Consider the following 12678-nt stretch of genomic DNA (forward strand, 5'->3'; position numbering starts at 1 on the left):
TTGGTGTGACTGTCTTTGGAAATACAGACTGCTACAGTGTGTGTGTGTGTGTGTGTGTGTGTGTGTTTTCTCACCATAGTACCTGACTCAGTCCTTAATAGGCTTCTCTAAAATTGATTCCTTTAATTTACTTTAACTGCTAGCTAATCAGTTGTGAAGACAGGTATCCTACTTTCTCTAATTAGGAGGTTGAGATTTACATATTGAAAAGAAAATAAAAAATCATGAGATAATGATGTAGCTGTTCTTAGAAAAGAAAAACATTTCTTGAAAATAAGATAATTATTCAAATGTGTCTGTTAAAGTAGCTGTTCTAATTTAATGCTATTTTAAAAGTTCTTCCTGGTGAAGAAAAACATTTTAATATGAAAAACATATTGTTTATGAACATTGTGTTTATAGTTTGGGTGTGAGAACATTTTTCTAGGTTTCTGAGCTGATATATTAATTTTTTAAAATATATTTTTATTAAATTTTGTATTGATTTTAGAGAGAGAAGGAGAGAGAGAGAGAGAGAAACACGATCTGTTGTTCCACTTATCTGCATTCATTGGTTGATTCTTGTATGTGTGGCCTAACCAGGGATCAAACCTGCAAATTTTGTGTACTAGGGCAGCACTCTAACCACCTGAGCTACCCAGCCAGAGCGACCTGAAATATTTAAACATACAGTTACCTTCTTTCCCTGATATATATCTGGAACAGATATTTTATGAGTACATTTTAATTACATACCTTCTGTAGCCAATTTACCTAACCTCACTAAAGCTCTAGTATCCTCATTTAAAATGTGGGAAGAATAATAGTACCTGCCTCATGGAGCAGGATGAGGATTAAATGAGTCACTTGTAAAGTGACTGGCACATTGTAAGTGCTAAAAAAGTTAGACACAGGAAGTATATGAGTGTGTTAATGGTATTCTGCATCTATGTAAACATGAAGAGTCATAGCAAAATAAAATTCATTTCCAACAGGTATTCAAAAGATAAAAGATATGGTTAATGAAAGCAGTTTGTTAAGCTGTTTTATTTAGGAAGAACATGTTAGATTTCTTGTTAATTTAATAGCTGTTTGTTTTTCCTAGTTTGAAAAAGAAAAACAACATGATATTCGATCATTCTTTTTACCAAAACCTAAAAGAAGTCAGCTGGTGACTTCCTGTGATGAATCAGAGATGTTCCATGAGAAAAATACCATAATGCCAACAGACCCTGGACAAATACCTACAAGAGATATCACTGATTATGAAAACAATTTTGAACCTGAAGCTAAAAGATTGAAGTCAGTCACCACCGATGACCACTGCTGTCCTCCATTAGAGAAGCCATCCGGTCCCAAGCAAACCACAGCCCCAGCCCAGGCAGCCAGCCCACCCCTTCCTGGAAAGGCCTGGCAATGTGGTTTATGCACCTACATCAATAACTCACAGTTACCTTACTGTGAAATGTGTAGGAATCCTCAAGGCAGTACTGGTGAGTACATGGGGCTGGCAAGGGTGTCTTCGGATAACCTATGGTTTTAAAAATGACTGGCAGTATCAGAGGTTAGTGTGAGTTGGTACTGACTTTATCTTTTAAGCTAGAGTAACAGCTTCACATGGTGAAGTGAATTTATCCCCTTTTGGAATGTGAAAAGCTCCAAGTTCTGTCAAGAATATATATCCCCCAGCGTTTATGACATGGCATTAATTTGGCACAAATGGACTTTTCTGATTAATGCCAGCAGGATGCAAACTCAGTGGGCAGAAATAGAAGCTTTGTTGCTATGGCAGCAAATATGCCTGATATTCATAGACTTGCTATTTTCTTTACTCTGTAGATAACACTTGTTTTTAAAGAATTATAGATAATTTTTGTTCAAATAGTAAAATAAGCAACATAGCTTCTTTGCCTAGAAAATATACACTGTGCCATGTTACCAGCAAGACCTTCAGAAACCTCCTCTGTCAATCTTTTAAGAACCAATTTGATATCTTTTTCATGAACTTATTCTTTTTCAAAACATACTACTATTTTAAAAGTAGAAATTATAAACATACCTCAGAGTATGTTTTTATAGCGTAGGATGCCATTTTCTGATGTCTTGTTTTTGAAATGATCATTAATTAATACCTGTGGTTGTCTTAAGGAAAAGATCATTAGTATTCCTTTTGTTTCCAGTTCTCCAATGTTAGAGGTCCTTCTTATGGTAACTCAAAATGCCAAGTCGTCAATTTTGGGAACTGGAAGAAATCATTTTATTTTATTGATTGTAATTATTGTTCACATCTACTTTTCCATCATATGTGAATTCTTCAGAGGATTAACATTAACAAAGACTCAGCTAAAATATAAACTCTGAAACTGCAGTTCCTTCTTTTTTTTTTAATTTTTTTTTTTTTTTTTGTATTTTCTGAAGCTGGAAACGGGGAGAGACAGTCCAACAGACTCCCGCATGCGCCCGACCGAGATCCACCCGGCACACCCACCAGGGGGCGACGCTCTGCCCCTCTGGGGCGTTGCTCTGCTGAGACCAGAGCCACTCTAGCGCCTGGGGTAGAGGCCAAGGAGCCATCCCCAGCGCCCGGGCCATCTTTGCTCCAATGGAGCCTCGCCTGCGGGAGGGGAAGAGAGAGATAAGAGAGGAAGGAGAGGGGGAGGGGTGGAGAAGCAGATGGGCACTTCTCCTGTGTGCCCTGGCCGGGAATCGAACCTGGGACCTCTGCACGCCAGGCCGACACTCTACCACCGAGCCAACCGGCCAGGGCCTGCAGTTCCTTCTTGTGTGCCTTGCTTCCCTCTTACTTCTGACTTGAAAGAAAATGTAATCAGTAGCTGATTCTTTCCTCTTTCAATTCTGGGTGTTCCTACCAAAACTGACAAGTTTGCCATGTGGGTGGGCATATTTGTAATGTGGACACCTGTTGTCTGTGAACTAAACTCAAATCACAAGCTTATTCCATATAGTCCCTCTCACAATTTGCATTATCATTCCATTTCCAACTGCTGCAGACAGTAAACATAATCTTGTGACTATGAAATAATGTCAGTTCAGATTAAGCATATACATTGAGCAATTTAGCAACAAAAGTTACAGTTTAATAGGGTTTTATAATTCTGATTTTTTTTTGTTTGTGTTGGTACCAAGAGCAACAATGAAAGTTTCTAGATCCATGATTTAATAAGCGAATTCTCAAGCAAGCTAAACAAAACAAAACATCTTTTGTGAACATGGAACTAACTGTCTGGTTAAAGAGAAATATGTATTCTAAGTAACAGTGATATTACTGTATATAAAAGTTATTATTAGATTGATATTACTGTAATTTGGCAAAGTGATTTCCAATCTTGATTTGGATATATCCCAGAAGTATTGAAATGCAGAATTAAGTCTATTCCATCTAAAATTTTAAGTCCTTTCCTACCATGTAACACTTTGAGTAAACAGTGGAATCTAAAAGATTAAAGGAGCAATATTAGGATATTAGAGTCCTATGAAGTTTGCTAATGCAAGTTCTATTACAGTAGATAAAATTTGGTATGCTATACTAATGAACACTAATATTTGTCAATAGTTAATACTTCTCTTGTGCTCTGTTCTTAAAATCTATAGTTTATACTTGACATCCTGCAGTTCATATGCCCAGATTTTTCTCTCACTTAAACTCAGCCTGGATATATCCAGTGGTTTATGTAACATCTGCACCTGGATGTATAATCAGTACCTCAAGCCTCACATGTCCAAAGTGGAATTCTTGATTCACCACCACCACCCAAATCTTCTCTTCCTCTATCTTCCCTACCTTGTGCTAAAAATCTAGGCAGCATTCTTGATCCCTTTCTCTCCTCCCATACTTGATCCATCAAGTTCTGCTAGTGTAACCTCTAAAATATATCTTGATTTTAGCCACTGTACCTTCATTGCTACCATCCCACTGGAGGCAACCATCTTCTCTTTCCCAGACCTAGTGTCCTCTCTACTATTCTCCCGTGGGGCTCTTCTCTATACAGCAGCCAGAGTGATCCTTTAAAAACTTAGATCAGTGTATTATTCCTTTGCCTAAAATCCTCTGGCTCCTAGCTATTTTAGAGTCTAATCCAAGAGTTCAGGCCCAGAGACCAGGCGGCCCAGAGTCATGCACATCTCGAGCTCCAATGGGACTGCTCCAGGAGCTCGCCCTGCTGCCCCCGCTTCCTTACAAAACCCTGCTGCAGTCTCTTTATCTGAGAAGACCCTGGTTACTTATTTGTTTACCTGTTTATTGTCTATCTCTGCCACTTAGAGTGGAAACTCCAGGAAGCAGGGATTTCATCTGTCCTGTCCCTTGCTTCCTCTCCAGTACCTAGAGTAGTATTTGGTATTCAGTAACTTCTAATTAATGTTTTCAGAGTGAGAAAACATTGTTGACTTTGGTTTTTGGGGGTTTTTTTTTGTAAGAACTAAGGTGATTTTTTAACTTTCCTTTTTAAACTGGATTTAGAGTAAATAGCTTAATCTAAATTTATGTGTAAAATATTTGTTTGATTTTTATAATTCTACAAATAGAGAGCCTCAACTATACCCAAAATCAAAGCAAAAATGAGAAGGATGATTCTCAGAAGGACACATCCAAAAATGTCGGGACTAATTCTGACTGTGAAGAACAAGTCCTTACACCTACAGAGCCCAAAGCACTGGCTGAGAGCAAGGAGGAAATGCCAGAAATTGAGAACAAAGATGGATCCACACTCCAGCCAGGTGCTGGTAAGTCTTGCTCTCATTTCCGGTGTCCAAATAATAACCATGTACTTAGACACATAATTCTGGTCATAGGTCTGCAGTTACTGCATGCTTCTGGGTTCCCTGTGTTCTCATTAAACACCAGGTGTCTGGAAGAGCAGAGCTGTTGGCATTCAGACATCATACAGAGAGCAGAACCTGTCACAGCGGCACGTACTGTCCCAGGCCTGTCGCCCAGCCTCCTCCAAGCTTGGCCCATTCCAGCAAGGGAGTGGTTTTGATATTTGGGAGGTTCTTTTGGGCCAAGTAGTAAGATTGACAGATTATTAATAGCCACTTAGTAGATAATTAATTCTTTACACATGAATTTCTTTTAAGTATTTTAAATTTAGGGTTTGAGGGTGTTAATTGTTTTAAGAAAATGTTTTTAAGGAACATAATTTCAAGAATATATGAATCAAGTAATCACTTTGTCGAGTATATAAATGTTGAATAACTTTTGCACACCTGAGACTAATATAAAAAAATTTTTTAAAAGAGTGTATGAATCATGACTGCATTTGGAGCCAACCATGTAATGTTTCAAATTTATTTACTTTTTGGTTGATTCCATTTATTATTTATAGCTGTGAAGGTTGGCAAATACCAGCCTCTCTGTCATACATCATATCTTTATGGGCCAATTGGCAAGAGATTGTGAGTACTTTTGAGTTATTTCTTTGTTATTCAGTTAGTGACCATAGTTACTCACTGATTGATGTTCTCATTATAACAACCAAAATTCTTGGGATGAACTGTTGCAGTTTTTCTTCTAAATTGGTCACTTGAAAACACAGATGGAATTTGGAGTCGTATATATAGCTTTAAAATAAAATATGTAATATTAAAGATTTTTCTAGCTCAGGGCATCCTCCTTTTCTCTTTTCTCTGCCATCCTTTCCTCTCATTCTTCCAGGTCTTCCCAGAGAATATCCTGGAATAGATCGTGTTTAGGTTTGTTCAATTTAACGGCCTTGGTGTAGACAGCTTAGGCTCAGGTGGGGCATACCTTTATGTCCCTGGTTCCCTTGTTGCCACTACAACACTATGTTAAAATGTTTTTCTACCAACATATACTTTTTTAGAATTTGAATAGTTTACTACGCTGGAACTGGGGTTCTGGAAATGTGACTGTATCTTCAAAAGACATCATCTGTAGTCTCAAACTGTTCATTAGACTTCATGGAAATAGTGAAAAGAGAAATGTAGCTTCTGGGAGAGCTGCTAGCTACCAAGAGTATCAACTGGTTTGGAATTTTTCCTGAAATGCTTTTTTTTTCTTTTCTTTTCTTTTCTGAAGCTGGAAACGGGGAGAGACAGTCAGACAGACTCCCGCATGCGCCCGACCGGGATCCACCCGGCACGCCCACCAGGGGGTGATGCTCTGCTTATCCGGGGCATCGCTCTGTTGCGACCAGAACCACTCTAGTGCCTGGGGCAGAGGCGGAGGAGCCATCCCCAGCACCCGTGCCATCTTTGCTCCAATGGAGCCTCGGCTGCGGGAGGGGAAGAGAGAGACAGAGAGGAAGGAGAGGGGGAGGGGTGGAGAAGCAGATGGGCGCTTCTCCTGTGTGCCCTGGCTGGGAATCGAACCCGGGACTTTTGCACGCCAGGCCGACGCTCTACCACTGAGCCAACCGGCCAGGGCCTGAAATGCTTTTTATCAAAGAATAACATAGCTCTTTAAAGACATAGTGATGACGATATGCACTTATTTTATGTACATTAAAAGAAAAAGAAAAACCTCTGCCAATTAAATATGACACAATATCTTAATGATAGCCCAGACCAAGTCATGCTACCCTCTGTTTGGACATTTTAAAATTTTGTTCTGAGGACTTTGGCTGTTTCTCCTGCCCTCAGTTGCTTTCCTTGGCACGTAATAGGCAACACTTTTGTGCATCTCAGTATCCAAATGTAAGTCAGCTTGCTCTGTCCACACGTATCTCTTTTTCTTAAGTCCCATGAGGCACTTGGTTATTGATTTGCAATGTAAAAAATATGATTACTTCTCCAATGATACATATTTGCTTCTTTATCTAAGGTGCTCTGTATCTGAGTTTTTTCTTTTTTTGGTATACATAATAACTTTTTATTTCAATACCAAATCATACAGAAACTTTATTTTTTGAGAGAGAGAGAGAGAGAGAGAGAGAGATGGAGGAAAGGAGTTAAGGGGAGGAGAGAGATGAAAAGCATCAACTTGTACTTCCGGCACCTTAGTTGTTCATTAATTGCTTCTCATACGTGCCTTGACTGGAGGGGTCAAGCCAGCGACCCTGGGCTCTAAGCCAGCGATCTTTGGGCTTAAACCAGTGACCTTGGGATCATGTCAATGATCCAACGCTCAAGCCAGTGACCTTGTGCTTGAGCTGGTGAGTCCAGGCTGGCAACCTCAGAGTTTTAAAACAGAGCCCTCAGCATCCCAGGCCAACACTCAATTCACTGCGCCACTGTCAGGCAAGGAACATTTTGAAGACATTTTAAAGATAATTCAACTCAACATATGTAGTAACAACAATGCACATACCTCAAATATAGTATGGAAATAAAGAGTGTTCTGGTATGACTGGGCTCGTGCACAGCCAGCCAAAGACAGCTCCTTCTCCACTGCCTCCTGGCCAGCAGTGAGCATAGAAAGCCACAACTGTGGACTGTAAGACATGCCCATTTCAGAGATCTTAACCTGTGGGGCAAAATGGAAATTTTTGAATTTGTGAAATGCAGGAATAACCTCCAAACCAAATTTGTGAAGTGACCAATGCCTTAATTAGAAAAATAGAAAGATGATGACATTGCCAAGTAGTATGATAAACAAATCATACACTTCTCTATCTGGGAAAATACTTTAAAAGGTCACTGAGGAACTGTGGCAGAGGTGAAGAGCACAAGTTAATGTGCCTCAGTTTCCTTCTTTGTGTAATGCATTATTTATTTCTGAGAGGTGTTAACAGACATGCTTAGACCAGTGCCTGAAACATTGTAAGTACTTGGTAAGTGTTAAGTGTAATTATTATCTGGATCAGTATTGATAACCCTATTTTTCCTGCAGAATGTATCAGCCAGTGAAACTGAGAAAGGAATAAATAAAAAGAGACTATGAGAAAGAAGCTTGTCTGCGTGTTTCCTTTTGTAAACGTGAAGCACGAAGCCGAAGGAAATCAGGCACTCAGGTGGCCTGGACATAGCTGCATCGCGGCTGATAACCAAAATGGAGCTTATTCCGTCTCCACACAATCAGCTCCAGCAGAAATCTACATTTTAGACTCCTTAATTCTTGGTGGCAGGAAATCCTCCCTTATACCTGACTTACAGCTTTTTAACTCATTCTAAATCTGTTTCTTTGTTCTCAGGTCAGTAGCAAAAGTGCACAGCAGCTAGTGCCCATGTGAGCCAGGGCACTCTGAGATGGTCTGCCATGAGTTTTATCTCATGCCTGGATACATGTTCTTTGCCACATATGTTGACACATTTGATAAAGCTTTCATCATTCTAACCCAGAATGTTAAAATAAGCTATTTGGATAGAGGGTAGATAAACCTTCAGGTTCTCTTTCCTCTTCTTTACTAGAACAGTTGAAGGGTTCGGACACCCTGCCAGTGTATGGCACCTTGATGTTTCGTGCCAGTAAGAATACCGACCGGATTCATCTCTATTCCAAGGTAATCGTCCTGCAGAGTCTGTCGCTGGAATCGTACAAAAGGCTTACTTTTTTCATGTTTCTGCGAGATACTTAGTTTTGCTTACCAAGAGATTGGCATCTAGTTCCTTTTCTCCTAAAGCTAATCATCAAATTCTGATGTTAAATCGAAACGGCAAACAGCATAGTAGTTAAGAGCACAGATGTCAGTGTCAGAGCCCCTCAGCTCAAGCCTCTTACAAACTGTAGAAACTTGGATACCTTACTTAATTGCTCTGTGCCTCAGCTTGCTCAACTGTAAATGTGGGTAGGAGTTGTTGCAAGGATAAAACGAGCTAATTCCTGTAAAGCCCTCAACACAGTGCCTAGCCATAGTGAACGCCCTCGAAACGTTAGTCCTGCACCAACCATTTGCAGCAGTAGCTGCAGTAGCATCTTTATGGAAGCTTCTGCCTGCCTATCGTGTTCATTAAACTCTATGAAGATTTAAAAAGAACATCGCTCAGGTTCCTGCCATAGCCTGGGTTCACGGAGCTCAAACTTTTTAGTCTCAGGACATCTTTGCACTCCTAAAATGTATTGAGGACTCCAAAGAGCTTTTGTTTCTGTGTGTTATATCTATTGATATTTACTATATCTAAATTAAAATGGAAACACTTAAAAATATTCATTTATTGTTTTACTTAAGAGTAGACACGATTTATAGCAATATATATAGCAATATACATATTTATAGCAATACCATATTTCCATGAAAAATAATTGTATTTTCCAAAACAAAAATAATATTTAATGAATATTTACATTTTTAGCATTTTCTCTAAAGTCCTACTAGAAGGCAGTGGGGTTCCCATATATGCCTGTACTTGGAAAACTTCACTGTATAGTCATGACAGAATGGGAACGAAGAAAGCAAATAATGTTTTACTATTATTACAGAAACTTTTGACTTTGTGGATATTGCGAGGACTCAGGGGCCATGTGAGAATCTTTGGCCTAGGTAAACTGGTATGAATATTTGAGGAAAAACTTGTTGAAATAAGAATACCTTTGTTTGGACTACAGCTTCAAATTTGTAAGCTTTAGTAAAATTATATTTGTAACTTTTTTTTTTTCGAAAGTGAGAAGCAGGGAGGCAGTCAGACAGACTCTCGCATGCGCCTGCCCAAGATCCACCTGGCATGCCCACCAGGGGGTGATGTTGTGCCCATCTGGGGCGTTGCTCCACTGCAGCTGGAGCCATTCTAGCTCCTGAGGTGGAGGCCATGGAGCCATCCTCAGTGCCCAGGCCAACTTTGCTTCAGTGGACTTGGCTGCGGAAGGGGAAAAGAGAGATAGAGAGAAAGGAGAGGGGGAGGGGTGGAAAAGCAGATGGGCACTTCTCCTGTGTGCCCTGGCCGGGAATCGAACTCAGGACTTCCACACGCCAGGCCGACGCTCTACCACTGAACCAACCAGCTGGGGAAATATTTGTGGCTTTTTAAACTCATGGGGCAATCTATTGAAAGAATGCCTTAAAAAAAATTTTTTTTTTCAATTACAGTTGACATACAATATTATATTAGTTTTAGGTGTACAACATAGTGATGAGATGTTTATATAATTTATGAATTGTTCACTCCAGTAAGTCTAGTACCCATCTGATACCATACACAGTTATTACAATATTATAATGCCCTTTTTAAGGTTAACTTATATTGGAGCTGCTCAAACTCAGTTACATGTTATCTACACTAAATATAGATATAGCTAGATTATGTACCACGTAATAATTTTCAGGTCTAACTGAAGATGAGAAGAGATTGATAGAAGGTTAGAAGGTTGCGAGGATCGTGAATACAAAATCCCCAGGCAGGTCCCATTATAGGTACACAGCCTCTATCATGGGACCACAGCCATGACAGGGACACCAAGAAGCTAGGCAGTCAACAACGCTCTTCCTAAAGGCTTGGGCCCCAGGCCACCGTGTGTGGAACATCTGGACTTGGGAGGAGCACCGACTCCTCTGCTCTGAGAGGCAGATCTAAGCCCCTTAGCCACTGTCTCCCCATGGGGACAGAGCCCCAGGCCATGCTTCTCAGACCATCACAAGAGAGTAACAGAGAACTGATGCCCAGGTGAGCTTGAAGGTCAAGAAGCCAAAAGTCAGACACCAAGCAGAGCATACCCCAGAAATTCAGAAGCCTTTCAATGCTTTAAACTTTTTACTCTGCACACTGAAAGTTCTATATCTTAAATTAGTGTTTTTTCCCTTTTGGATGGAGATGGGGAAGAAACTCCAAATCCTGGTAGAGGACAGAGCCTGCCTGCCTCCAGGCCAAATATAGACAGCTTGCTGACCCACCTCTGGCTTTACCACACGCCTACATAGCACAGGCCAGCTCATAGCCCGACATCTCTCTCCATAGTTCCCAGTGCATTTTCATGACTATTCAAAATACTTACATGTATGTCCCTTTGCCATAAAACATTATTCAGTTAATTTTCCAGACATGAGACACTAAGCAGATGAAATGTAAATAGGTCTTTTCACAGCAACAGTAGAGTTAAGATGAAATCTTTCCTTTTTCCTTTAGAAGAGCTGAAGTAGAAATTTGGATAAAAACACAGTTCACCTAAAAGAACACCCCTTAGAAGGAAGAGGAGTAACAAATATTTAGCAATGTATGTCATATTAGCAGTATAACTGAAAAGAACTGTTCCTTTCAGCCAGAATCCCAAGTCTGATTGAGTTTAGAATAACAGTTATACAGTATATCTAAGCATATAATTAATAGTACAGTATCTTCTACATATAATTACATTTTGTGTGTTTCTTTTCCCCCAAAGTGACTCTGGAAGCTGTAGCATTTCTTTTTAGCTGAGTTAGAATATGGGTTCAACTATTGTTGCTATAATGTATTTTATTTATACACGTAGAGATTCTTCATCCCCTTTATAAACTACTTTCTGTTTAAACCTTGTGTTTAACCGACTACACCCCTCTGTGTGGTATTTTCACCCTTAACAGTGAGTGCGCTGGAGGCATTCAAAGGGCAGAGAGGAGCCCTTCTCCTCCGCTCAGTGTCCTTTCAGGGAACTGTCTTAGTGGAATCATATCTAGAATGTGCCACCTCAGTTTATCTTTTGGGAGACTGGCCATATAGTGTCATAACATAATTTTTTACTTTTAAAATAATTATTAGTGCCTACAGCCAAACTGCATTAATAATGCCTTCTTAATTTATAATCAGGATGGAAACCAGATGAACTGTAATTTCATTCCTTTGGACATAAAATTAGACCTTTGGGAAGATTTACCAGCAAGCTTTGAGCTGAAAGAAAATCGTTCCCTGGTAAGAAGAGTTCTGTGAACTTGTTTTAAATTAAAATTTGAGTAATTTCAAGGACATTTTGAGTTGCATAAAAGCAGAGTACCTTGTGGCCCATTGCAGAATCACATCACTTGGCTGCATTTTAATCAGTCCGGGCGTTGCCTCTGAATTACCCTGGTGCCAAGAATATATGTGAAATCCATTTCCTTGGTGAATGATCACACCTAAGGTTGGTGTTCTTGTGGATAGAATCATCCTCACATCATTTAATTTCTCATTCATAGGAGAAGCAACTGTGATGGTTGTATCTGACAAAATCACATTTTATCTTTGAAGCTTAAGTTCTAACAATGATGAATTCTGAGAGCAGAGATAAGATCGTGCTGGGTGACTCTCGATTCACTGTCAGAAGCACCAGCATGCAGCTACTGGCCAAGTGCCTGCCAGGGAGGCCTCAGCTCTGATGGGGCCATTTTACCCGCACTGCAGAGAGGGCCCCACCTGTGCAGCGCTGGCCCGGTGTGCAGGTGTACCACATTCCATAAGAAAACGGGTTATGCTTTTGCCCTTTGAGTGGAAACCGAGCATTGCCCACGGGTCGGCTGCACCTGTCTTAAAGGAAAAGGCAGTAGTGAGTTATTTTCTTTAGTGTCATCTCACCCTGATTCTCAGATTCCCAGAAAATAGCTAGTTACCTATAACTGACTGATAAGTAAGATTAATGGTACTCTAATAAAAACACCTGTTTTTATTGATGGCTGTTTTCCTGTGATAACTTAAGTCGTTGGGTACAAAGCAATGATCAGATGGTGCAGTGTCTGTCTGCCACCACTGCCACACCTGCTGTCCCCAAGACCAGTGTTGCCTTGGCCACTGCTCCCAACAGGTAGGCCCCTTTCGGTCTCACTGAGCACATTACTGCCTTGCTTCCTGTGTGTGTTAGAGACGTGTGCTGGGCACTGTGAAACGTACGTGTGGAGAGCTTTA

The 12678-nt window shown here is 40.2% G+C and overlaps 1 protein-coding gene across 2 annotated transcripts in view; it reads left to right on the plus strand.

Moving 5' to 3' along the window:
- The window catches only part of ZRANB3 (zinc finger RANBP2-type containing 3), a 249890-nt gene that overhangs the window by 221389 nt on the left and 15823 nt on the right, over positions 1 to 12678 (plus strand). For both annotated transcript variants that reach the window (XM_066279993.1, XM_066279995.1), the window contains 4 exons: positions 1085 to 1472; positions 4525 to 4722; positions 8308 to 8399; positions 11611 to 11712. In XM_066279993.1, the coding sequence (XP_066136090.1) occupies positions 1085 to 1472; positions 4525 to 4722; positions 8308 to 8399; positions 11611 to 11712 (780 nt within the window). The remainder of the gene's footprint in view (positions 1 to 1084; positions 1473 to 4524; positions 4723 to 8307; positions 8400 to 11610; positions 11713 to 12678) is intronic.

Source organism: Saccopteryx bilineata, chromosome 5 (genome assembly GCF_036850765.1).
Source record: "Saccopteryx bilineata isolate mSacBil1 chromosome 5, mSacBil1_pri_phased_curated, whole genome shotgun sequence".
NCBI classification, from domain to species: Eukaryota; Metazoa; Chordata; class Mammalia; order Chiroptera; family Emballonuridae; genus Saccopteryx; species Saccopteryx bilineata.